This window comes from Zonotrichia albicollis, chromosome 28 (assembly GCF_047830755.1).
Source record: "Zonotrichia albicollis isolate bZonAlb1 chromosome 28, bZonAlb1.hap1, whole genome shotgun sequence".
Lineage (NCBI taxonomy): Eukaryota > Metazoa > Chordata > Aves > Passeriformes > Passerellidae > Zonotrichia > Zonotrichia albicollis.
The window spans coordinates 5,760,362-5,788,237 of NC_133846.1; the positions used below are offsets into that span (position 1 = coordinate 5,760,362).

General features: G+C 49.0%; 1 protein-coding gene across 1 annotated transcript; it reads right to left on the reverse strand.

Moving 5' to 3' along the window:
• Window positions 1-136: 136 nt before the first annotated feature.
• Window positions 137-27,835, reverse strand: ILRUN (inflammation and lipid regulator with UBA-like and NBR1-like domains). The gene is made up of 5 exons (XM_074528317.1): window positions 27,566-27,835; window positions 16,091-16,245; window positions 12,716-12,913; window positions 10,881-11,209; window positions 137-3,522 (listed from the first exon to the last, which is right to left on the reverse strand). The coding sequence occupies exons 1-5, from the start codon at window positions 27,721-27,723 to the stop codon at window positions 3,487-3,489; spliced, it is 876 nt and encodes a 291-aa protein (XP_074384418.1). The 5' UTR covers window positions 27,724-27,835; the 3' UTR covers window positions 137-3,486.
• Window positions 27,836-27,876: the final 41 nt, after the last annotated feature.

A 27,876-nucleotide genomic window follows, 5' to 3' on the forward strand; every position in this document is an offset into this window, starting at 1 on the left:
TGGAAACATTTGGGAATGGAGCAAACCAGGTACATTTACCTACAAGGTGACAGACTCAGAAGTTTTGCAGCTTCAATAAAACTCTCGACAGCTACAGAGCTTTTTTTTTTTTTTTTTTTTTTTTTTTCTGTGTTAATTTAATCATACAAATATTCATTTATACATTAAGGAAAAAGCTTCCTTTATTTTCACCCCCAATGTGCTATCATAGGACTTCTCCCAGACTCAGAGAGGCAACACACCATCCCGTGCTACACATGCACTGCCCCGGCGAGCACAGACAGGCTGGGAACCACCCACGCACTCACACACGGAAAAAATGAAACACAACAGAAACCCAGACGTGGGACAGCGTGCATTTCCACCCCCACCACTGCTCTCTGACTGCACGGCTCTGCCCCAGCTCCCAGACCTTGGCAGGGCTCCAGTCCAGCACTCCTGATGTGTGGGCAGAAGATTCCCACTCTCTCACCCCCTCCCATGGCACTGCACAGAGCGAGGTTTCTCACTTTGGGGCCAGTCCCAGGGACATCCTGCTCCACTTTGCCAAGGCTGGGAGGTGACACTGCTTGAGCTGTGTTAGTGACAGGGTCCAAGTGGCTCTTGCTTACCACAGGGACCCACTCAGAGGCCATCAGAGATGTTCTACATTACCCGTTCCCATATGGGAGCTGATACAAACTGCAGTGTCACCAGGTCACCTGGGCAGAACTTTGTCAAATTCACCTCAATCTCCCCATCAAAAGTTGGACACCTGAAGCACGAGCAATCTGAGGGCCAGCTGCAACACGAAGCTCCAAGAAACCAGGAGATAAAACCACCTTTGGCCTCAGTGAAACAGTTTTTACTCGAGGAAAAACACAGAGATAGAGCAACCCGTTTTAAATATCCTTGCAGTGCCACAGCAGGGGCCACAAGCCTGGCCCAAAGATCCCTCAGCTGCCTGGGCAGAGCAGGATGTGAGCAGCAGGAGCTGCAGATGCCAGAGCCCTGCCTTTCCTCACAGCCTGCAACGTGCACCCCTTGTCACCAGGACACCACGGACTGCAAACGCGTGTGCCTTCGGAGTGGGAAAGCACATGGCTACTTGGGGCACATGCAGGTTTTGGTTTTTCAAGACAAGGGAATAAATTCAGCCTTAGGAAGAGCACAGGAACACGAGTGTGGCAGCCAGGGGACACAGGAGGAGCACACGTGGCTGGGAGCAGAAAGCCAGCGTGGGGGTATCCGAGTGCAAGGGTCTCCCAGGCGCCTCTGCTGCCACCAGGCAAAGGTCACAGCACCGGCTCTAACTCTCAGGCTCAGACCTTGATTTCTCCTCCCTTCCACTATGCAGCTGCCACAAGGAGCCAATAAAGATAAGGAATCACCTCGTCACTTGAACCAAGAGCTGTCTCCAGGGGTTCAGTGCCCTCAGAAGGGAGCAGCAGAGCTGCAGGTGTGATGTTCATTTCCTCAGAGGGGCTTGTGAGCCCCCTGTGAGGAAAGGAGTGAGCAAAGATTGCATCTGCCCACACCACACTGTGGGGCTGCAATCACCCCCCAGATCAATCTCAGATCTAATACTCAGAATTAATCCAAGGCAAAATGTTGTTACAACACAAGAACCAAAGCTTCTAAGAAGCAGCTCCTTCAGCAGGTTCACTCCAATCCCAACACTTGCCCAGACCCAGAGAACAGCCAGGTGCCCACCAGACTGCAATACAAGTGTCAGGCAGTTCAAATCCTGTGGGGCCATTTCCACGCAGGCAGTTTCTCATCTTGTTTCTCCCAGCTAACAGATTTCTGAAGGCAGATTTCAGCTGATGGTGATCTGTAACAACTGAACCTCTGAAATATGAACAAAATCCATCGCCCAATCCTTGCTCTGTTGGACACCAGGAACTCCCAGTGGCCCCTCGAGGTCCATCCATATGCACCCAGGTACCAGTCCTTGGCAGCTGCAATGAAAGATTCCCCCATTCCAAACCAGCCACAAAAACAAAAGCAGCCAAGAGCAGCGAGGGCAAAGCCATGCAGTGTGCAGCTCTGACACAGGGCAGATCTGGAAGAAGGTAAAGGGAGCTTTGCATATTCCTGTATCTTTGGCAGATGGCTGTTCCAGCCTGGTTCTTTTGGGCAGGATGGTGCTGCAGGGCTCACTCCCCTCTGCTTGTGGGGTCAGCATTTCACAATAAATTCACCACAGTGCCTGAGACCAAGCTGCATCCCCTCACACTGCACTTTGCAGTCCAGAATGGGAGCAGAACATGCTGGAGGAACAGCAGAGCAGCCCAAACCTTCTGCAATCCCTCCCCTAACGTGAGCCCACTCACAGCCTCGGTGCAGCCCCAAGCCCAGATGACAAAGGCAGAAGAAGAGGAGGTGACAGTGGGACCCAGCTGGTGGTGTCAACTCCTGCTCTGTGCTCCAGAACACAGGGATCAGCCTCTGAGCTACACCTCAGCACAGGAGAAACAAATGCAAACTTATGCTCTGAAAGAGAGAGGGGAGACTCCAAATGAAAAGGACAGGATGTCTGTGAAGCTTTGCAACTATCAGCAGGTGAATTACAGCTACAGAGATTCCTCTTGGCACACAGCTCCAGGCACAGCTACTGCACACGAGAGTGAACAAAAAGGGACTTTTAACTGCTAATCACACAGGACAGCTCAGCAACTTGAATAAATCAGTTTCTTATCAACATGGGTGTGTATTTGTGTACTTCATGTACAAGAGAGAAGGGAGATGAGCCCTCCATGTTATTCCAGAAGTCCCAGTGTCTCCAATTCTGATACTGAAACCTGTCCATAACGTGACTCCCAACGACACGCAGGACAACTTAAAAGCAACACCCAAACCAAAAGGAAAAGAGGAAATAAAAGATTAAAAAGTTGGTAACTAAAACCAGCAGATGCTGTTAAAAACGCAGTGCTGGGTGCAGACCCAACCTGGCATTAAAAAAGCCTGACAGAAGCAGTCCCTGCACAAACCCCAGCAGGTGCTGAGCCAGTCCTGTTCAGCAGCAAACCAGGACATTCTGGGAAAATGCACGCTGTCCCTTAGGAAAAAAAACCAAAAAAAAAGAACAAGAAACAAACAGAAATTAAACATTTGCTCAAACTACAACCGCTCTGTAGGCAAAATATTCTTTTTTTTAAAGATGGCTTTTAAATTTTCATTCTTAAACTTCTTTTTAAGCTACCTAATTACACATGAAGATGATTTCTAAAAACCCATAGTGTTGGTGTCTCTTCTTCCTCATAGCATTTACACCACTCTGAAATCCAGCAGTCACACATGCATACTCAGGTTTTGGATTTTCCTCTGGAAACAGCTAGTCTTAAGTTACTGGGCTTTTGTTTTTTCTTCTTTTCCAGAACACGGAGGCAGAGAAGGGGGGTCCACGCTGTGTCTGTCTGCCACATGAATCCCCCTCCCTTCCCCCAAAAGTCAGCTTTTTCTTAAATTCTCCTCTTGTCGATACCCGTTTTGTGTTTTTGTGTTTTAAGACTGTCCGAAGTGATAAGGACCGTGGAAACCCTGAAAGAAAGTTGGAGACATAATCAATTTTCAACAGGCAAGAAACAAAACGCTCAGTGCTCAGCTCCAAAGAGTGCCCAGCCCAGCCCAGGGCTTCCCACCAACCCCACTGTGGCTCCAAGGACAGTGAAAGCACACATTGCAGGGCTGGCTTCCCCACAGAGGGCAGATGCCACCACTTACCTCTGTCAGATGTTTTTTAGACCAAGGCCACAAATTAACTTGTGTTTTCTACACCAGAATTCCCTATAGGTGCTACAACACCTGCAGGCCCAGCCCCTGCAGCCTCCTCTGTCTGTCCCACAGACATGGGGCTGTAAATGGGTAAGAGGCTCTGCCAGAAAAAAACCCAACAAAAAAAAATCCACATTCCCACAAGTGCCATGTGTGCCTCCTCAAGGTGACAATGCACATTTGCTTCCAGTGAAATCAACCAGAGCATTTACCAAAACACCCAAAATGCTTCCTAGAGAATCCATTTCCCTCCTTTACATCCTGAAGTGAGTCACCTAAATGTCAGGTGTAGTCACAGGTCTCAAATTAACAGGAACTCCTTTTGTAACTTCTATTGTCCAGATCAGTTATCCGGGGTTTCATCAGGAAGCAGAAGAAAGACCAACAGGCAGCAAGGGATGCCCCAGCTCACGGCAGATGAAGTTTGTCAGTGAAGAAGGTACAACCCCCACACAAACCCAGACACACACTGAGGTCAGGAGAGAGATGAGGGAGAAAAACTTGTATCTCATGGCAGAGCTGGAAGATCATTATGCAAATGCTTCTAAACACAGTCCAGCTCTTCCCAGCACACTCTGGGTAAGGCAGCGAGAGCCCAAACCATTCCTGTTCTGGCTGAATGGGAAGCTCTGACCTCAGTTTTCACCACTCTGCCTTTAACAGGGCAAATTTCCTAGGAAATACCATTTCCTTCATGTTCTACAACTTCAAAACCCCCTCACTGCAGGAGCCAGGGCTGTGGAGCCACGAGTGGGAACACGGATTATGTAAAGCATCAACGTCACTGGCAAACCCCAGGCTGGAGAGCTCTGCTGCAGATCTGACTGGGAAGGAAATGCCATGAACAGTCTGTAATCTTGCTACAGCTGGAGAGAAAAAGTTCAATCTTGGGGATATAATCAGGTGGTAAATACAAGCAAATGGCAAAATGAAGCAGTTCTCAGAATCCAACCAAGAGGAGGATCAGCAGACAATTAACCAGGACATCTCCTGAACTGCGTGGGAAGTATGAAAGACTGGGAACGTGGAAATTGCTGTTTGCAGACAGAAATACACGCAAGTGATGGAAAAACAAACAGGCTTCTACCCCAGGAATATGCTGCAGTGCCAGTTTGTAAAGCTTTTCAAAAGAGAACAGCCAGCAGATTCCAGCATGACAGTTCACCTGAGGAAGGAGATGCTCCCATCAAAATCCAGAGATTGAGAAATCCAACATTTCCAAAAATACACTCACTGAAACGGGGGCAAGGGGAGAAGCAGGAGAGAAACATTAAGATGGTGTATAAGAAAAGGACACAGAGGAAAAGCAATGTATAAACAGGATCCCAAGCAGTCTCACCTCACAGGGATTAAGCTATTGTGCTTAGCACTCTGCAGAAGGAAAACAGGATTTGCTGCTGATGACCTGCACAGACACATTTGCCAGAATTTGCTTCATCTCTGAGCTACCTGCACACAAGGCTCTGTTTGAGGCACTGCCTGGTGAGCTCAGGAGGGGTTGAACCACCCCCTGCCCCTCTGCTGGGACCACCCTTACCCCGTGGCACCTCAGGGGGGATGCCAGAGGCAAAACAAACTTGCTTGCTGTAATCTGGGGGTTCCACAAGCAGCTTCTGTGGTGTAAGGAACTGCCAGTCACCCTCAGTCTGACATCAGAGCAGCTCATTTGTGCTTTTGGATGCAGAGACCCTGTGAAGTCACCATGAGCTGGTTTGCAGGGAAACCCTCTGGATCTCCACAGAATGGTTTCTGGAGCTAATTTAAAACTATGGAATTATGCAAATTGTGTCAGTTAAACCCAGAGTTTAGCTCAGCACAAGAGATTCCTCAGCATGCACAGCTCTGCATCACCAGCCACCCTGCACTGAACACCTGGCACCCTGCAATGAGCTCCCCTGGCAATGCTGGGACCATGGTCAGCTCCTCCTGACACAAGGAATTTCACCATGGAGAAGCCCCAGACCTTTCCTTTTGGAATTGCCACTCTTCATTGCATTTTACCTACCCAAGATTCATTACTGAACATGAGAACTTGGCAAAATTGAACCCCACTTGCATCTTTAAGGTGAGTGAGAGCTGCTTTAGTGCAGGTGACTCCACCTCCCCTGACATTTAGTCACCATGCACAATGTAAGGGTTTGATACCAGAAAACTTCAATTACTGCTGCATTACAAATACCAAACCCCTGTATGACATTTTCAAGCCTAATTATCCCCTCTATGCAACATTTTACATCACAAACATGCAAAAATAATTCTGCAGACAATTGCAGTTTTTCTGAGTTGTTTCAATGGAAGGATTATTCCCAGTATTTTTGGTGCCTTCCCGTCTATCCTCCAAGTGGGATCACTGTTTTTATGAAAAGCTCAGCTGCAGCTTTGCAAACTCGCTTTCAGCTCTTCCAGAATGTTCCCCAGAAGTAACTGCTCACTTGCTGGTGGGAGCACTGGCTCTTCACACAGACCAGCGTGTCACAACACAGGGCTGTGATTTTCCAAGCATGACAACTACTGGTATAAATTATCGTTTGCCTCGTGCCTCTAGAAGGGAAGTGAGATGTTTTGTGTAGTTAAAACCCTTTGTGAACACTGAGCTCTGCAAACCGAGGTACCTGTGCTGGGAACAAAGCGAGGATTAAGCGAATCTTTCACAAAGCATCACACACAGGCTTTCAGACAGCTCTTTATTTCACCTCTGTGACTGAGTCACCACCAATGCAGGTACACTTGCAGGGACAGGAGGTGGATGCACAGCAATACAGGAGTCTCCCAGCGGGCACTGACAGTGGCCCAGCCCAGGCTGCAGGTCCCCATCCCCTCAGGCCGCTCCTACCCCGCGCTGCTCCAACCTCGCTTACGTAAAACTGAGCACAAACAGAGAACAAACATCCAGCACTTGTGTTTTATTCCATGCATGCTGTGCAAACATGGCGTGGCTGGGAGACCACCAGGAAGTTCAGGACCTTCTGGGAGCAGGCACTGCAGGGCTGGGTCGGGTGCCTGTGGGTGAGGAGGGGCAGGGCTCAGGTACCTGAGCTCCCTGATGTGCTGCTGGGATAAACAACAGGCAGCTCTGCTGGGCTGCAGTGGGGCAAAGTTGGGCTAAACCCAGATTATCTGGCACTTCCCACAGTCTGGAAGGACATGGATTTCATGGATGAGCTGACATGCAGCACCCAAACCACCAGTCTCTCACTAGAGAGGCAAACCAGCTCATGCCAGGCTGCAGTGCTGTGGGAGCTCCAAGTCCAACCTTCTCCCACTGTGTCTAAATGGATGGAACCACACAGTGACCAGCCCAGAGTGAAGCCCAGACACCAGCATGGAAGGGGCTTCAAAACATTTTTGGGGCATCATCTTCATGCATAAAGACAGTTTGATGCCCAGTTTCCAGTACAAGTATTTCTGTGTATAGTTTACAGAGGTACTCCAAAAATCTGCAAAGTGGAGGCCCTGGTTTGGGAGAAGCATGGCTTTAGAAGCAGCAACAACATTTAAGCTCAGAGAGGGGAAGCCAGTTAAAGGCTCCAAGGACACAGGGTTGGTTTCCCCTTATGTACAGAAAGCTGCCAGGTAGCTCAACTCCACACAGAACACAGGGAGATGGGGAGCATAAACACAGCAGGAAAAAGGGAGCTCAGATTTTACAGCTGTGAACTCCAAATATGTTTTTATTTCATTGGGCTTTGAAGAGCAGCACAAGCAATGACCAGGACAGCCAGGCACCATTTGCTTAGGTGGGGATGATGCTCAGTGTCCTGTCTGGGCAAATCTTTGCAGAATCACAACCTCCAGGTGCAGTTTTCTGCATGACACAGAGAGGAGTGATTCCTCAATTCACCTGGGCAGCAGGTTTGGATACAGATCTGTGGATTTCATACAGAGATGTTAAGTACAATCTAAGTGTCAGGATATGGCTATTCACTTCTGATCTTCTCAAACATGGAAACCTGTACATTTCTTTCCTCAGTTAAGCAATTAAACTCTCATTCCCAGGCACTGTAAGACTGGATCTTGGGCTTTTAATGGGAAAGCCAGTCACAAGAGAGCAGCAGTGACCGTGCAGGGTTGCTATGAGACAGGAGTAAATAGGAGAGAGCTGTATCAACCTCAGATCTCTGGAGAATCCAGGGGAAGTGACTGCCAGAGAATAAAGTATCTGTGCATGGGGATTTCTGGGCATCCTATCCTGCACTTAGGCACATCTTTACATCTAAGAACATGCAAAAACTCCATTGGGAACAGATTTAACAACAACATGCTTCAAGCAAAGCCCTGGCCTGCAGCCTCCCAACAGTCAGTGTGGATGGTGGGCAGGGGGCCCCAGGGAGGTCGGTGCCATAGCAGGAATAAAGGGCACACAGCTTGTTCCAACCATGCCACAGGTTTCATCTTACCCACTTCCAGGGAATTCTGTGTCTGGTTTTGTTTGTTTTTCCCCAGAACACCCAAACCACCCACTCTGCTGCTGCTGTATAAAAGCATTTTGAATGTTTCCAGGTGTGAAATGCTGCTGTACTTGTGTAACCCAGCAGCAGATGGCACGTCGGTGTAGCCACAATCCTGACTCCAATGGGAGCTCTGGAGGACAAGTCACACCTGCTCAGTGCACCAGAGGGAGAACTAATTCTGACAAGGTCTGGCAGCTTCGAGTATGTTTTACACCTGCAGATGCCAGAAACTGCTCGTTTTACCTCAAAGATTTCATGGTCTCATGCACTGCATGACTGGGTGTCCCCAGTGTCTGTCAGCAGAGGAAGCCTCCACAGTCAGCTGAGAAATATTTAAGGGCTTATTTTGCTTCTAAATACAGGACACAGGCTCTTCTCAACACTTTAACTAAACCTGAACCATCTCCTTCACTCACCAAATGGCCTGGGGATTCCCTCTCTCTCCCAGGTACATGAAAGAGACAAAAATATCAGAGATCCTGCCCAAGATAAATAAAATCCAGGAATTCTTGGAGTCTGTGCCACTGCCTAAGCAACCCACAGTGCTCTTCTGTGTGCTCTAGAACCTGAAATAAAGCCTTTCACATCAGAATTCAATCACAGGGCAGCAAGTCCCAATGCAGTAGTTTTCCTTCTCCTCTGCAGCAGCAGAGTACAGGTCAGATCCCCTGGGGACGAGGAGAGGATGGGCCAGGTAGAGCTTTTCCCAACAGGAACTGGAGCTCCATCTGTTCCTCAGGTAATTCAATGCTCCTGACATCACCTCTAATAACCCCTTTTCTGCTCCAGCAGCATCTCCAGCTGGGTACACCAGCACACACAGGGAAAAAGCCAAACAAAACTGCATCTCCTGTTCCCAGAGGCCTGGTCAGGGAATGGGGGAATGTTCACCTGACCATTTCAAACCAGACCAGGCATCTGGGGTGTCCAACTCCCTCAAAACTTGTTTACTACAGAACCAGTATTGTACCAATATGAATATTGGGTCTGTGGCAGAAAACCTCCTACCCTGGGCAGGATGGGCAAGGCTAGAACAGGACTCAGATCTTCAGACCTACCAGAACAGCCTCCAAAGGATAAAATAATCTGTTTTAGTATGCCACAAACAAAAGAACTGCAGTAGAGAGAAAAACCACCCCAAAATCAACTGGCTTTTTCATATCTCCCACCCCAAAGCAAAAAAAGGACTATGAAGTTGTCCCTTCTGAAGCCAGCAAACAAAATGTCTGCTTTAATCTCAGACAATCCACCTCAAATCCACCCAAGAATATTCTGTAAATACAAAAAGAAGCAAACAACAAACAACCCCAAAACAAGGAAAAAGGGGAGGAAAGGTCACCTGCCCTACGTTTGGGGTTAGATTATAACTGCCCCCATTTCCTCAGAGCACAGAGCTCTGGGTTACCAGCTAAACCAGCTCACTTCAACCTTGTGACACCTCTCAGCTGCTGCTTCACTCTCCTGCTGGCTTCTCTCCCACAGCACAGCTGCTCCTTGCCAGGGGCTCTGGTTCCTCACAGCCACGTTCTCTGAAGGCAGAGCCAGCCCAGCCCCTTGGGGAGCACCACGACCCCAGCACGCAGCCCCTGCAGCAGAACTCAGCAGTGCCACCTCAGGGGGCGCTGCACTGCCAGCCATCACTTCCCAAGCCATCCACTCCGCTGCTGGGAGCAGGGCCTGGCAGCAGGAGCCAGCCCAGAGATGTGTTTGGGACCACTAAGGGGGGCAGTCAGGCTCACCCCACACATGCCAGCCATAAAAAATGCACAGCCCTGGGGTAAAGGTCACTAAAACAAGATCCACTGGCACAGGACAGGCAGGTCATCCAGGGAGGAACTAAAGTGCTGTAGGTGAACTAACATTAGGGCTTTATTAAGTCATTCAGCAACCAAATGTTATTGTCCTACACAGCCTGCTCAAAGTACAGTAAAGCATTTTAAAAGGATTTAAAAAATCAAACTAGTTTGACATACGACAGTACACACCTACACATACTGCTGCATTAACAGGTGGATTCTGAATTGTAAATAATCCTGCAATTCATTTTTCACACACAAGCAAATAAAAACAGTCAAAATATCACTCAGACTCATATAGCATCCACCAAGCAAGCTTTTGAGAGAGATTTAAAGTAAAGATAATTTAAAAGTCACCTACAATTATGAACAAGACAAGGACACAGACAGGAACGGTCCTTTGATTGACTGTTCCTGCAGGCAGCTTCTGAGATCAAATGGTGTGCTCTGGAGTCTCCCCACACCAGCTAAAAAGAAGTTATCTGGCTAATCTGAACTTTGAGGGTGTGGTAATTTGTTGTCTGTTCAAAATTATGTCAAACTCAGGACACATCTAGAGAGATATTTTGACTTATTTGCACACGCAACTGGAGCAGGCTCCAGCCACTTGCGGTTACAGCACCCAAACAAGGCTATATAAATTTTCAGAAGGACTTGAAGCAAAAACAAAAAGGTGGATCTGGTAGAGTCTATCAGAGGCAAAAAATATTTTAATATAACATGAGGACTTGGCAGAGTCAGACAGTCAAATTCAGAACCTTCCTTAGCAGGTCTGGCAGAAGCAGAAGGAAAGGGCTTTGCAGTTTGGAAGGAAGAGCAATTACACACCTGCCAGGCTCCTCCCCTACCCGTTCTCCTGCTCGCCCAGGGCACCTACCTTACTGTACGTCACTACCGACAAGTTGTTCGAGTGACTGCTGGGGGAGAGATTTACAGAGTTTTGTGACAGTCCATTCTGATCTTGTTCGATTTGGTCAGGAGCAGGCCCCCATGTGTTTTTGCTGATTGTGCCTAGCTCGGAACCCCCAGGGTCTTTTAGGTTGTTTTCATCTGGTTGCCTGTTCTTCTGTGGAGAGGCGAATGGGTTAAAGTTTCCTTCTACCTTGCGATGCGGCTGCGTGTTGAACTCTGTTTCAAAGGATGACAGCTGCTGTGTGACACCCAGAAGTCCTCCAACTTCCACGCTGAGGATCACCCAGATGACATCTGTGGAAAAATACACGTTTGGGTTGTCACTAAATAGGAATTCATTAAGAAGTGTCAGAAGGAGCAAATGAATTCCATCCTTTACACTAGCAAGAAAAAGACTTATTGCTTAAAGCACATTTTTACAAAGCCTCAGCAGTACTGGTTCCAGTGCCCCCAGTTTAACAGGCCTAGGATCAGCAGTTTGAATTTTAGGAGCCAATTGAGGACAGTGGGATTCTACCTTAGGGGAACGTGACTCACCTACGGAACTCCACACTCTGCTAGGGCCAGGACTCCTACTGCACACCACTAATCCCCCCTGTGCATAACTCCCCTCACTGAAAACTGTACAAACACCCCCACTGAGCCCTGCATTCACACACCACTGATCTTGTACACACACACACCACTGACTGCACACACAACCACCACTGACCCCCCGCACACCCCCAGCCCCACCAGTGATTCCCACCCTGCCCCATACCCGTCCCCCACAGGCGGCGCTGGAGCGGCCCCGCAGCGCCCTCTGCCGCTCTCTCACGGCCTTGCTGTCCAGGTGCCATCCCCGGCTGGCATCACCGGGCTCCCGCCCCAAAACGGGACAAACGTCCAGGCCCCGGGATCGCCGGGACAGCCCCCAGCAAAACCACCAGCTCGGCTGCAGGGCAAGAAGGACTCAGAGCTTGGCGGCCAAAGGGGTTCAATCTTCAGGTCGTGTTCTGGCAAAAGTGACAACTTCTGGCAATGCAGGGACATCTCCCATTGTCCAGGACTGTGAACCCTCTGGAAACCCTGGGAAACTCTCGGCCTTGTGAGCATACAGGACCAGCAACACAAACTGGACAGGCTGTCCCACCTGCACGGGGATATCCCTGAGGGACACACTGTGTCCCCCCCAGACAACGAGGAGCTGCATGGCAGTGCCAGCACTGCCAGCCCCCTCCTTCTGGCACTGGTATTTTTGCCTCCATGTGCCAACACTGCTCACTCAAGCCCTGAAACTTGGGATACTCCCAGCTGCCAACACAGACACAAAGATGTTCTCAGTGTAAACTAAAGTTGGCACAAAAGGGAGGGAAGGCTGCACTGAAGGCAGATGTTTGAGGCCCAGGCTGAAGCACCAGGCAAAATAGCCAAATGTGTTCTTTAAACAGAGAAATAGCTCACAGGGGGTGCACTAAGTCACTGCATTAACTTCACATGAGGTTTCACCACTATTTTATGCTCATATGCAGTTCACAAAGTTAAGCAATGGAAAACAGGGAAAGAATCTCAACAAGGACTGAGTGGGAAAGAGTCTCCATGAGAGCTGTGCACATCCCTTTGTTTTCCAGAGTTTTATGTAATCTGTAATTTGTTCCAGTGCTTAGAAAACACTGACCAAGACAACAAAGCAGCTCCCTTGATGTTTTCCTCCACTCTGTGCTGTGTATTTAAGCCCAGGGCTGGCAGAGCTCTGCCCCCTGCTCCATTCTGTGTGTGTGCTGCCCCAGTGGGGCCGTGGGCAGGGAAGGGGCTGCTCACCTCCGTAGTAGAGTCCCGTGGCAGTGCACATCCGCCACTGTCCCTGATACATTCCGGCGGTGCTGGGGCTGCACATCTGCACGCTGACATCAGCCATCTCCTGCGGCGCCAGGGACCTCACCATCACCATGTTCACGTGCCCAAACTGGTCTCCACCGACATACTTCAGGCAAACCCCTGGGGGCCACGCCTCCGTCCCTGGGATTAGACAGCACAGGCAATTACTGACGGCGCACCAGGAAAAGCTTGGGCTGTTTGTGTAAGACTGGGTGAAACACGCTTGTTAAAACAGTTGTGCAATTGTTGGATGGTCAAAGGGAACCGAGGTACACAGGACACAGCAGCAGTGGATGCTGAGGAAACGTGGTTTTCAGAGCAGGCTTAACTGGTGCATTTAGGGACCAGCAGAACAATTCCCAATGTCTTTGTTACACGAAAAAATTCTCAAAGTCACAGTGTAACAGCTTAAAAAAAAAAAAACTTAACTTACACACACCTCCCCTTCCCCAGGGCCAGAGGCAGAGACAAGGGCAGGGCTGTGTTGTGTGCCCCTATTTCTGCCTCCCTCCATGAAGCTCCTGAACCATGCCACATCAAATACCTGTTTATTTATATAAAGTGTTGGCAATGTGTCCTTTCAGGGATTCATTTCTTTCTAAGCCTGTTAGGAGTCTCAAGAGGAACTCATAGTTTGAGCTGTAACTGAAGTGCCAGCATTATTTCCTAAATGGATTTACTTCTCTCCTTGCACCAACCCTTTTCTCAGGCTTGTGCAAAGGTGGCAAGAAGGGTTGTGAATACACAATTCATCTGTGGGGATCCATGTTTAGACTGCAGACACCAGGACTGACAGCGTGACCTGGCAATCAGAGAGACAGAAAACAGCTCCTGCGTGCGGCACCGCTGCCAAAGATAACAACTGCTGGGGCAGACAGAGAGAAAGCCTCTCTTCTGAGACTCGTGAAAAATCAGTTTAGCACAATTTTCTTTTGCTTCTTCCCCAGTCACATCACATGACTCAGCCAAGGACTGAGAACACCTCCTGCTCAGCTGAGGCTGACGGAAATGGCTACGGAAAGCCTGAACCACCATGAAGCCTGGAACTGCTCCGTCTGGTCCGAGGCGAGCGCGCTGGAGGCTGCTCTGACCTCACATCACCTCAAGGAGCATCCTTTGCAACAGCTTGCCTGCTAATTTAATCCCTGTGGACACTCCAGTGAAGGCACAGCAAGGACTGATTTTCTTGCAAGTCCTTATTTTGGAATTCCCAACCTGGCAGTGAGAGCAGGATGTGCACGAGTGCAGAGGGATGTTCAGTGTGGGGGATGCACCAGCACAGCTGGAAAGGTGCTGAGAGAGCAGGGCTCTGAAAGAGGAGCTGGGTGTCTGGCTGACCTCAGCCTGGGGCATGGGGCACTTGAGCATGAAGCCTCATCTGCAGAGGTTGGCAGCCCAGCAACATGGCTTAGTTTAAATTATTTATGTGATTTTTATCAGGTTTAATGGCTTTAGGCTTGCAAGGTGCCTAGAACGCTGCAACTGATAAGCCTCATAAAATGAAATTATGATTATGTCATTCTATTTCAGTACACTCATCTCTCAGGAGATGATAAATTGCAGAGAGTGTCCTGCAGAGCCAGCAGCAGCTGGGGGCAGAGTGGGGAGAGGAAACCAGGCTGTTAAACCCTGCTGCTCTTTCAGCAATGGTTCTAACACAAACCGCTCCTCTGGCAGACAAGGCAGCACCGTCCTGCAGGTACCAGAGCAGGGCATTGTTTTTTAGTGACACAAATGAGAACCTGACTGAACTGAGCTCACAGCTCACACGCCTCAAACTGACAATCTCTGAGCTCTGCCTGTCACACTCATCAGACCTGCAACGCTCTGGTGACACATGCCTCAGGTATTTTGTGTTCTAGAACTGAAATCATGTAATCAAGGACTCCTGGAGAGCTGTTAAAAACCTTGGCTCTGCTTCAGTTATCTGCCTAACAAGTAGATATTATCTGGAAACACTACAGCCCTTTGATACTATACCTTAATTAAACCAAAGAATGGTTTTCAAATGCTGCAGTGCTCCTCACACTGCACAGTCATGAGCAGCATGTGAAGCTGCACTTCACTAACCCTCAGCAGTGTGGTTGTACCAGGCCCTGGCCTCCAGCACCACTGCTAGGGCATGGATGGAAGGTCTGACAAGCCAGGTTCAAACCACACAGAGGCCAAAACATGTGTGCCTTGCCAAGAAATCCTAAATCAAGATGAGATCCAGTCCCCCATTTTAGAAGGCCCAGGATTTCAGAAGGTGAAACATTCCAAGAACAATGAAACATCCCCTGAACTAGGATGCTAAATTAAGGCTGAATTTGCATCCAGGAAATGGCACATCAGAGGAACAAGGAAGGGAGGAGTCAGCCCAAGATAGAGGTGTGGTCATAACACACACAAATTGAGATACTAAGAGTAGAGAAACAAGACCTATCACACTTACTAGATTTGTAAGAGATGTATTTGGGACAGTTATAAAAAATTGCCAGTCAACTTTTCACAGTACTGGAGTTCAAGCAAGTTCCACGTTTCACCCTTCCATTGTACTTCCAAACAGAAGGAGGCAGAAAAAGTACACTGAAATATTAAATCCTTCCTCTAGAACACATCCTCTATAAATCAGTGTTCTTAAAAACACTAATGAAATACTTTTAGATTTTTAGTGTGGTTTTAGTGTGGCTATTCTGTCCAAGTCCTGCAGCTGTTCACAAGCAGAAATACTGAGGGAGCTGAACCTGATTCGTGATGACTCCCAGCATCACACCCCGGTGTGAGATTGTTCTCTCCCACACAAGTACAAGCAGGTCAATTAAATTCAGACAGAGTTTTAAACGTTCATGCAACATCCCCTCGCTGCACTGCTTGAGGACAAGGGCTTCCTTCACATCCATGGACCTCATTTTCCTCTCTGACTGCATCCCACCAGATCAAGCACTGGGAATGCACTTTGCCCAGCCTCACTTCCTGGATCCCAGGCACTGCTTTGACTTATTCCAAACTGGAATGTGGTCTCTCCAGCCCTGCATCCTCTCAGAGCATGAAAAGGCAATCCTGCCCGAATTGGACCTGCCACATGACCCTTGTGTCACTGCCTTGTTTGTCTACAAGTTCCCTAGAGTTTGTTTGTGTGGTGGCACAAGGAACAAGCCTGGTGACCTGACCGAGCTGCCCATCCCACCACAAAATGTTTGTGCCAACCCAGGAAGGGAACTTGCACAGGCTGGCAGCACCTCAGGGTGGCTCCAGCCCCGGTGAGTGACACAGGCTTCCTGCCCCAAGGCAGCATCCCTCCCACTGCATCCCAGCACCTGCAGCTAAAGGCCTCACCTGTATTCTGTATCCTCCATGTTTTTGTAAACTGGGTATCAGGAGGGATGGACTCTCCTTCACCTATGGTGACATCTTCCACAAATGACATGGAGGGGACATTGATATTTGGACTCTCAAAATCATAGTAGGCTCCAATGGCAGCTTGTAGATTCCTGAAAAGGAAAAAAGCACATTACAACCTGAAGTACAGTTGGGTCAGGCCCTTTGCACAGGTCATATGTCATCCTAAACAGGTCAGCAAAAATATCCAGACTGTAATAACTCTGCTGCTTGTGTGTTTTTTAAAAGCTTTTATCTCTATCCCATATGGATTCTCTAAGATACCAGAGCTCAAAATACAGCAGTTTTTCTTGCCAGGGACACTGGCTTAGATCACTTTTCTACTCTGCTTCTACTTTCCCTGGAAACTTTAGAACTTACAAGTCTTGAAGGCCTCTACTCCAACAGTTCTTTATGAAAGTTGCTGAACAGTTCAGGAGCACCAAGAGAAGAGCTATGTCACAAACACTGGGCAGTTTCTTCACCAGCCTTGTTACCTCAGCTAATTTCAAAAGGACCAACCAAACCTCTCCATTTTCTTTTGGCACACAAGGTTCAAAAAGAGCACAAGAGGAACAAAACACAAAGATAACTCTCAGGGCCAAAGGGCACCAGTAGCTACAGATAATAACTCCAGCCTCGCTGGAGTTTTTGAAACATAGCATCAGGTACAAATTGCTTATTCATCAATACAGTGCCTGCTCAGCTCTGAGTAGTCACAACTTGCAGGAATTTACAAACCACCTGAGTCAAAAGTTCTCACTGAATAAAGATAAATGACAGTGGAAGTCTGTGATATATTAAGGACATTCAGAAAGCCACAATGCTATTGATTCCTGAGCCATGGTGTAGCTGCAACTCATGGTAATTAATGTGAGAAGAAGAACAGTCAGGCAGGAAGAGGATTCATGAGCCTTAGCTCAGTTCCACGATATACTATTAAGTCATTATGTAAGTGTTTGGCAAGTCATGTAATTCCTCTGTTTATACATGTCTGAGAGGTTATGGCCCTGATTTACATGTTGTGAGTGGGTGCTGTGAGAATGGAGATGAGTAAAATCTCCCCAAACGCAATGGGCATAATAACTGCTTTTTTTATTCATGACTGCAGAAATCTGTGTTGCTTTTTTGAGCAGGATAGAAAAAAAAAACCACCAAAACCAAGACTTCAGGAACTGGGAACCAGCACCTAAAACCAAAGCCCTGCAGAAGCTGCTCTGTGTGGGCACAGTGACATATTGAGGGGCTGGACAGTGGTGGGGTGTCATGTGTCCGAGTCAGACAGCCAAGGTGAAAGCAAGAGAAACATTTGCAGCGTGACCCTGAGCAAGAGCAAACACAGGGCTTTGCGGGGCTGCTTGCCAGCTGGAAAGAGGCTTGAAACAGTGAGTAAAGAAACTGCCTCCTGTTCAATTCCTACAGTGTTCATGGCAAAAAACATTCCAATCAGACACATTCTGGATAAAATCTGGACTGCATGGGAGCAGTGTCACTTTCTCCTGACAGAAACCTCAGGGACCCAAAATGCAGCAGCTGACTGGGGGGCAACAGCAAGGGGGTAGAGCCACACTGGGGGCACTGGGAGAGGACCCAAAGAGCCCCACTGGTTTTGCAATCAATCCATCCATCACAGCACCAGCAGCCAGCACATAATCGCTGTGTGAGTCACAGGAGTTGCTGCCATTCTGCTAAGGAGGCACTGGAGGAACGTCCTGCACAACATGGCCACGGGGACAGATCAGCAATTCAGCAACCCCAGCGTCACAGCCAGACCTTTGCCATCCGTGCCCAGCGGACTTTGGTCCAACACAGGAGCCACCGGGTCCCGTGCTGTGGCCAGAACTCAGAATTCCAGAGCAGAAACCACCATTCAGCCTGAAGCGGTTTCTACTCAGGAGTGTCAGGGCTCTATTTAATCCCGCCAGCTCAGTCAAATGCTGCAGGAAGGGGCCATGTCACATTAGCCAGTAAACAGAGACAAATGCTCAGTTTTACGTCACCAACCGCCTGTTGCTTATACACTGCACAAGATTTACATAACTCACACCAGGGCTGTGCCAAGAGACTCCTGCTCGCTCACCCAGCTAACACCATGAGCTGCAGCTTAGTTTGCACCACGATTTCTTCCTGTAGCACAGCAATCCAAGGCAAAAGGTATTGTAGGAGATACAAAGACAGCAATGCAGCTCTTTCTCTTCCTAATCCACTACTACATAACTACATTTTCAGATGGACCACAACACCTTGTGAGCGATCGTTCTGGAATCAGTGGCAGTGACATTTTATTGACACTGAGAGGAAAAAATAAAAGCTCTGAGGGGCAGATTTCTACTGCAACTCTTTGCAAGGCAGCCTGGCTGTGTTTGTTTGCTGGGCTGCAAACAGGCCTCAGAAGGCAGTGGGCTATTTGTGCACACAGGCCTGGGGCCAGCGCTCCCATCCCGGGGTCATATTTCAGTGTGCTTTGCCATTGGGAAACAACAACACTCCTCTGCAGCATCGGGTTAAAAACTAACTAAAGAACAACAGCATGCTGGAAACACAAATGGATTTGCCCCATTTGTGATCAAATATTCCCAAACCCGCCTCCCCACTCCCACCATATGATCTGTGTGATGGGGGATGTTTGGGGTGAGTCCTTCTATGTGTTTCAACGCCTCTTGGACTTCCCAGTAGAGAACTACAAAGAAGCTTCCAGAAACTGAAGAGAAATTCACAGTGGCAAAAGCCAAAGTCAGGATGACAAAGCAAATCTGCCTTGAGTTCACGTTCTTTGACACAGACAAGCCCAGGAGATAGGGACAGAGCAGTGGCAGCTGCGCTCTGCCAGAGGCACCCCCGGCTCACACCTCGCACAGCCACTGGCTCTGTCCTGCTCCTCCCCCAAGACACAGTGCTCCCTCCCTGGCCCCAAAACCAAAACCTGGCCCCAAATCAGCTGCAGAGCAGCACTCTGGGGAAAATGCCACTTGCAGAGGTGAACTCTGCTGATGTGCAGGCAGCGGAAGCCAAGCAGCACAGCCTGCACTCGCCCTCCTGCCACAGGCACAGCACCAGTGCAGCCCACAGCCAAGCGTGACCCCAATGACAGAGATGCCTTAGGGCACACACACTCCAGGCCTTGAGATCAGTCTATTTTTAAATACATATTTGGGGTTTTTTAGGTCTTTGCCCAGCTGTAACTGCACAGCCTCAGCTGCAGCCACTGCAGGGACAGACACAAGGCTCAGCCCTCAGAGGCTCCAGTTATCATCTAAAGGCTTCTGCTCACACATCCCTGCCTGCTCCATTTCACTCCTCACTGTGACTCACACCACACCACTTACTACCCTCTGCTCTCTGCCACAGGAGATAAATTACCATTATAAACCAAACAACTCTGCAAATCCAGCCAGTGTAATTGACATGATTGAGCTCTCCTAATTACAGGGGTGGCCACGGAGCTCTTTCTTCACAGGGCCCTCCAGGTCTCAGGCCTTACCTTCTCAAAATTAAGCAATTTTTCCATTTTTAGAGCAGTCCTGGACCACAGCAGTTTGTAGCCCTGCCACACTTACAGAGCAGGTCTGACAGGATCCAGCTCCCAGGAAAAGCCTGCAGTCACCCCAGCGATGGGGTGAGCCCAGGACTCAGCACTGTGCTCAATTTCAGCCCTAAGAGCAAGATTCCAGAAAGAGACAGGGGAGTAGGAAGCAAGTACAGGTTGTAGCTCCACATCATCAACCAAATCCACTCTAACTCTGGGTATCCCTCTCCTTCCTCTCCAAGGGCATCCCATAACTCTTGGGTGACAAGTGCTTTTCCCACACAACACCAAAGTGTTCCTTTCCAGATCAGTCCTTCTGCTCTGCTGCTTCATTTCAAGCCTCAGGAACTAAATTACAATAATCAAGTTAAAATCCTCTCTGCTAATAGCTCTGGTGACATCCCTTAACAACTCTTAAGTGATAGCAAAGAGGTGGCTCATCTTGAGCCCTTCTTTCCCTTCCCTGTTTTGTCCAGCCAGCCTTTTGTTATGTTAAATCAATATATTTAGCCATTAATTAATTAAAGTAATTCAGTGTTCAAAATTAAGAGAAACTCTTCCAAATCAGTTCACAAACTCAAGGCCTCCTTACAGAACCTCCCTGTCCTGCAAACAACCAACAGCACACAGGTAAATGGAAATTGTCTTTAAATTGGTTGTATCAGACTTTCTTGGGAGACTGAAGCACAGAGGCTGCTGAGGCCCCAAGCAAAGCAGAGCAGGGGCCAAACCCCTTCTGCTCCCCAGAATATGGAGAATTCTTTCAGCACAGAAAAGTTCAGTATCTTGGAAGAAAAGCAGTATAAGCAGGTGCCTCAAACATACAAGACAAGGGACATCAGAACTTGAACTATAAATGTTACAGAAATCTGCAAGCTTTCATATATTGTCAAATTACTTGATGAGCAAGCCAAAGCCAAAGATGTAATTTTTTTAAAGAACAGATTTTTGGGGGGTAAAAATTCAAATCAAATCACAGCTTAGGCTCAAAATCCAGCCTGGAAATTTCCCTCTCTCTGGCTCTTGCCCATGCCCACAGCACAGCACCCACCATGGCCTGACCCTGGGGAGCACTGCAGGGCTCTGGAGAACACCCAGACAGAATGCTCCCTGCAATGGCACCTTCCATTTGGGATTTCAGATGGGAGGCAGCCCTCAGGCCATGCACAGACAGCCAGCAGTATTTATGTAACAAATGGACTTGGTGATTGGGAGGAAGGTGCCAAGGTCTGTCCCTGTGGAGGGTGAGAGCAGCCAGGCAGGTGCCCTCAGCACTCACAGGGTGCAGTGTTTTGTTATGAGCCAAGCAACTCAGGTGACATCTCCTGGAAATATGCAATGCAGACGCTGGGCAGTGCTAAACAGCACAATAAAACCTCCAGCACAGAGCACGTGATGTAGGACACCTCAGACTCCTCTGTAACTCAAGTCTCCACCTTCACAGAGCTCCTGTCGCTCTCCAAATGCAGTCTGTAACCAGGCACCACAGCTCCCCATAAGGTGTCTATTGTTAAAAAACAAAAATCAACAGTGCAGCAGATGGACAGTTTCTCACTCCCAAATAATGGAACTTCTCTACATAATACAGGGGGAGAGACTAAAAACACATATGGGAGACATCCAAGTGAGGCAACCCCTTTTGTCTCTTCATTTCCACAAATTAGCTGGATGCTCCTCATCCCAGCTCTTGTGGACTTGGATGGCTGATAATCCAGGCTGGGACATCTCCAACAGCTTCTCTTGCTCCTGAAGCAGGAGATGCCTCACTCCAAGCCTTGGAGAAGGCCAAAGGGGGTGGGGGAAGAGGCAAACACATCAGGCTGCAGGGAAGCACTTCTACCTGGAGCTTTCAATTCAAACCTTCAGTAGGGATGACACATGGCAATTAAGTGCAAAGCCTCAAGATGTTTTGAAGGGCTAGAATTTTAATCAGTCAGCAGAGAGAACTTCAGAAAGCAAAATTACTGTGTCAGTTTTCTTCGTTCTTGACCGCTCTTACACTAAAGTTACACAAAATTCTACGTATGAAGTTGGGAAACTACATTAGATAATGTCTGATGATGGAAAAGGATCACTGAGGGATGCTGAAAGCTTTAAGCTGAATTTACACAACTGAAGGCAGGGGGGAAGATCTGACTAATTTAAAGCTTATGTATTTTTTCATATGAAGACACAGAAAAACATTCATTGTTTTAGCTGAAAGCAGCAGTTCCACATACAAGTGGGGTGCTCTAGGAAGAAGACAGAAACATGTGGTGACAGAAGCAATCCTGGGACTGCAGGGGCAGCACGAGGAGAGAAACTGAGAACCCACAGAAGAGGCACAGAGTCCTCAGAACACCAAACCATCAAAGGAACTTACTTTCCCTGAGCTGCTTTAATGTGCACAGAAACACCAACAGCAGCTGCTGAAACCTTCCAGATACCTGCACAGGGCTGAGCACAGCACCTGAGCACAGGGAAAGCACCTGAGCACAGGGAAAAGCACCTGAGCACAACCCTTTGCCCAACAGCAGCACCACAATAATGCTGCTACAAGCAGGAGTCCCCAGAAGCATCCCCAGCAGCTGAGCCCTCCCAAAGCAGTTGGTCCCAGCAGCTTTAAGAGGGGGGTAAAATATCCTGAGAATGTCCCAGCAGGAGCTGCCACTGAAAACAGGCAACAGCTCTTCCCAGTGGAAAGTTATTGAGAGCTGCCAGTACGCAGGAGATTCTGGAACTGCCAATTCCTCAGTACAAACTATGTTACCAATCTATAATTGTCTGATGAAAGTGAAAGGGGATTAAGCTACAGAAACTGTCTGAGAACAAGTTGGGGCATGTAAGGCAGAGTCCAGCTGGACCAAAATGATATTGTACCCAATCCTGCTACAGTTACCTGCTTATGCTTTCATGCCACAGGCACCAAAGTTTTCAATGCTTTGCACCTTAGAGCACAATTATAGTATGTTCCACAGTTATAAATACAATTTCTTTAGAGTCTAGATTTCATTCAAAATAATCAGGTCAAACACTTGAGTTGCTCTGGAGAAGAGGTGTGGGGTTGGAGGTTTTTTTTATGCACTAGATAAAAGCTTCTAAGAAAATATTTTTAAATTGTTTAATTCTGTAATGTTGCTATTTTTAGTAGCATTAGGAGACAGCTGTGGACACAGGGAGGCAGCAGCCTGGGATGGTTCACAGGCACTAAGAGACACCCACAGTGTTTCAAGCGAGCCACAACAGAGCAAACAGTTTAAAACCTCTTTTCCTTCCCCAACCCAAGGGTGTAAATGACCTTGCACCCACCACAATCCACAGAGCTCCCCAGACTGTCCTGACATCCTGGTGACAGCACATCAGCAACCACCAGCTCTGCTGCTGGGGTGCCACTTCTGCCTGTGAGGACAGAGTGTCACCAGTGGGTTAGAGTAAGATGGACATCAAGTCCAAAGCCTCAGCTTCCTTCTTCCCTAATGAAGTTTATCAACACCCCATCGGTGTTTTGAGGCCACCCTCCTCACCAGATTTGGCCCAGCTGGTCAGCATAAATAAATATTAACCCAAGCAGAGTCACACCAGACCCAGACTGCTGGACAAACGTGTCCTGAGTCACAGAGAGAACACAGACTCTGTCTCTGTCACCTGATAAGGATGACGGGAACTCCCACCCGCTGCTGTCCCTGCCCCGTGGCTGCTGGGGAGGAACAGAAACCCGCAGGCATGCCCAGGGAAGGATGATTATTGGCAGAATCACGGCTGGTTCCTGCCTCCTCCTTGACACGAGGATTCCCCACCAAAGGAAGGGGTGTCAAAACCAAGCTCGAGGTCTATGCAAGGCAGTGGGGAAGTTTTCCTCACATTTGGCAGAACGTGGATTCAATCTGAAGAGCAGACCAAACATCTGTGCTCAGAGGACACCTGCAAACACCTGAGGTTACACATCAGGAGCAATGCTGGCGTGAGCCACTGTGGCAATCACATCCCATGTGAGTGAATCCCCCTGACCCAGTGTGTTCTGCTAAATTCTGAGGGTCCTGACTTCCCACACAAATATACCTCAAGTATTTCTCTGAGTGGCACCTACACTTCATGTAAGTCATGGGAAAATCAATTAAACCCCTATTAGTTAAACCATGTCTTTAGACTCCCAATTAAGTACATCCATTTCTAGGCAATACAGGGGTTTCACTGGATATAAAGAATTTGAATAGCCCACCCACAGGGATGGAAATGTGAATCTATAAGACAACTGTAGCACAGAGCTGCCTCACACCTGACATGAGACAGAACAAGGTTTTACTGCAGATTCCTGCAGTATTTTCAGAGATAAACTTATCTTCATGCAAAACATTACCTAGGGAGTACTAGTTAAACCATGATACAGCTACAAATTCTCCTAAATAGATGAAAAAAACACGAGGATCTCTAGAAGAGATCTGACAACCTTACAAATAATGACCTTTTCACCTAAAGCTGGATCCAAAAAGCTTTGTTACAATAATGCTTTTTTTTCCCCCACACACAATGGAAACCATCGTTACCTGACACACTTCAATTAAATATCACACCTACTGCTCTGATAAAAATTCAGCTTTCTAAACAAGAGCTAAAAAGAGAATGTAAAGAAATATTACATGTAATTATTGAAATATACATTAGTTCTTCCAAACTGGGAACCTCTGAGCCAGCTACACTGAAATATGGATTTTAAATCCACTACCATTAGCTACTTCAAACTAATTCACTTTCTCATGGAATTAAAGCAGCTCCAAGCCTCTCACCCACAAAGCTGGCACACACTCCAATTCAAAGAAAATCATTCCATTTTCTTGTCCCAATACAGTTTCCACACCAGCTTTAGAGGAATCCAAAGACTTTTACGGAGCTCCAGGAGCTCCCTGTGAAGGCCAGCCAAGGCCAAAGGGGCTCAGACCCTCTCCTGCCCCTCTCAGAGATCACTGTGGAGCTGCAGGTGACCCCTGGGACTCCCCTGCACCCCAAACCCCTCCTGTGAGCCCCCTCCCTGCACCTGTGCTGGGGCCCCACGTCTGGAGGGGAAGGAGCAGAGCCAAGGTAACTGAGGGGGATTTCATCCTGGATGCAACAGTAGCAAAATGCCCTCCCCACTTCACTGCCCAGGGTTTCCTCCCAAGGAAGAAACGTTTTCAGCATCAAAACAGCTCATTTTTGGTTCTGCTTTTTGAACAAAGAAGTTCACTTTTGGTTTTAGGCCGAAAGTGAAAGCTCAGCCTCTCTGAATGGAAAATAAATAACTAAATAGTAAAGCAGGATGGTGTGTGCTGCTGCTGGGGAATCAGATCCATGCAGCAAGAAGGCAGCACAGAAAACAGACATAACTCTAGCAAAGTGTTTAGTAAGTACCAGGGAAAGACAAAGGGTTTAACCTGTATTTCCTGCACATCAAGGAACAGCCTCTGAAACTTTGGATGCATATGTTCAAGCCAAAGCATTTTTACAGGATTTAATAAAACCAGCTGGCAGTTCCCTAGCACTGCCCAAGCCTGACAGAGGTCTGAAGGGGCACTGAGCATTCCTGAGAACTGGAGAAGTGGACACAGACTTTTAGAGGCTACTTACAGGTATTCCTCCCCAGCCAGCCACTATTTTTTCCCCCTAGATTGGCCAAACAAGCTATTTAAAATAATTCCTTTATTCCAGCAGTACTGCTAATTCACTGTAAGTCCTCTGACCACAATTCCTAATGATGCTGTTGGAAATGGTCTTTCAAAGCACATTAAACTCTGAGTGTTCCCTACAGTACAGGAAAGACAAAGTGGGGAAGGAACTGTGGGTCTGGAGACAACAATTATTGCCAAAGAGCAGCTTTCACACCTGGGAACAAGCTCTAGTGAAACTATTTATGTGTTTGTTAATTAACTCACACATGGGACACTGCTACAGGAACCTGGAACACCCAACAAGTGCATTTGTGTCACCCACCATGAGCTCCCTCACCATTTCCTGCAGGTGAACATCAACCCTGACTGGGAACACTTGGAAAAGTGACCTGAAAGTCTCATCAAGACAAATTATTTGCAGGATTTGCTGGTGCCAGAAGGTTCAGACCCTAATCCTGGTTGGGCACCTGAACCACCTGGGCAGTGTGGGTTGCACAGGGCCCCTCCATGACACGGAAAAGGCGCTTCCAGAACTGGGACACGTGTGCTGACTGTCCCTGCTGAGGGACAGCAGGGGCAGGGCAGGGGCAGCCCAGCAGGGCCAACGACCCCGGGGCCATGCAGGAAGGGGAGGGAGCGGGGCAGGGGGGCAGGCACGGGGCACAGCACCCAGCTGGGGAGAGGAGCAGCCCCTGCCAGCCCGAGAACGGGCTCTGAGCCCTCTCAGAGCAGCCCCAGCCCGTGTTTGTTTGCACACACATCTCACCAGCCCAACAGGCACATGCCCATCCAGCCACAAGACTTACCAAACTTCATAAAAAAATGTGAAAACAGATGTTTTCAGAACCAAACTACTGAAGTTGGGAAATAAAGGCTATTTCAACCACTTCAGTCAGTTCTGAGGCTGGATTTGAAACGCTGTTATTCCAAACAAGAATTCAATATTCCTGAATGAAAAAGAGCTGCTTCAGCACAAAGCAGGAGCACTCTGGCTACACAGAGCATCTTCAGGAGTAACTTTCAGGCAACTCTATTCCCTGCTCTCCCCAGGAACCTCACAGAACCCCCAGGATTACAGTGCAGTGTCAGTTTTAGTCATATCACCAACACATGGATGAGGGGGGAAAGCATCTTCTGCCAACCGTTTCTTCCAAGCAAACTCCTCGAGACCTTCTTTCATATTGCATCAGCTTACAAAACATAAGGAATTACTTGCTATTCCCCTACTCCTTCTGTAGATGCTTATTTGCCACTAAAATTCGGCATGGAGCTGTAGGAGGAAGGAAAAACCAAAACCAAAAAGCCGACAAAGTTGTCTCACTACTGTTTATAAACTCAACAATTCCACACAAGTTTTCCCCCAACTGTTGATATCCTGACCTCCCCTTGGATTTCAGTTTTGAAAGCCGAGGTTTCTGGGTTTGATGTTCTACCTCTAAGCAGGGTTTAGCTAAGTGATCTCTCTGCTCACCGTGTCTGAAACACACAGAACTCATTTGCTCTCCTGCAGCTCCCACCCTGCAGAACTTTTAGGTCAACACACTTTGGAGATGAGCAGAGAGGACTGAAAACGAGCCAAAGCCCCCGACACACAGAGCAGCTGCTCCACAACAGCTTTTTTACAGTTCCTGGGCTCACTACACCAGAACACTCCTGTGCGCTGTTTTTCACCCTTGTACCGAGTGTCTCTCCTGTTTTTCTCGAGCTACAGCCTCGCTGATAACCCGTGCCTGCTTTTTCCTTGGGCAGTGACACAGAGCCTTTATCAAGACAAACACACACCCGAGAGTCAGAAGATTTAGAGACCCTCAGTGCACAGGCAGACGCTGAGTTTTCCCCAAACACCCCGGTAACTCTCACACGTGCACCGCGGCCGCTTCCAGGCTTCTCCAGCGCATTTCTGCCACAATTTCCCTCCCTCTGAAGCTGCCCCAAAGTCGGGGCGCCACAGCCCGTCCCCGAAGGCAGGCTCGCACGCCCCGGGGATCTGTTCGCCACCTCAACAGCTCCGCGGCCCTCGCACCGGCGAACCCGCACCCCGGGCCGGGGCCGAGAGTCAGCCCCGTCCGCCACGGCCCCGTCCGCCCCGGCCCCGTCCCGCTGCCGCTCCGCCATGGGAGCCGCCTCCGGCCCGGCCAGGGGACAGAGGGCCCAGCACAAACACCGCCCGTTCCCCGCCGGGGCCCTGAGGTGACCGGGCCGGGGGGGGCCGGGCCCGCGGCCCCTCGGCCCCGCGAGCCCCCTCAGGCCGTCCCGCCCGCCCCCCCCCCGGCCCCGGGCCCGCACCAGTTGGTCATGTCGAGGAAGAAGGCGCAGCCGGCGGGGCTGAGCTGGAAGCCGAGCAGGCGCTGGAACTCGCCGATCAGCACGTCCTTGTCGGTGGTGCCGAGGCAGCTGAACTTCTGCATGAGCTCCGCGTCCAGGTCCACGTCCATGCCCTCCATGGCCGGGGGTCCCGGGGGCTCCGCGGCCGGGCCGGGGCCGCCTCAGCGCCGCGCGCGCGGGGGGGGCGCGCGGGGGCGGGCGGGCGGGCGGAGGGGAGGGGGGGGGAAAAGTGGGTGCGCGCGCCGCCGCCGCCGCAGGCACTGCGCCTGCGC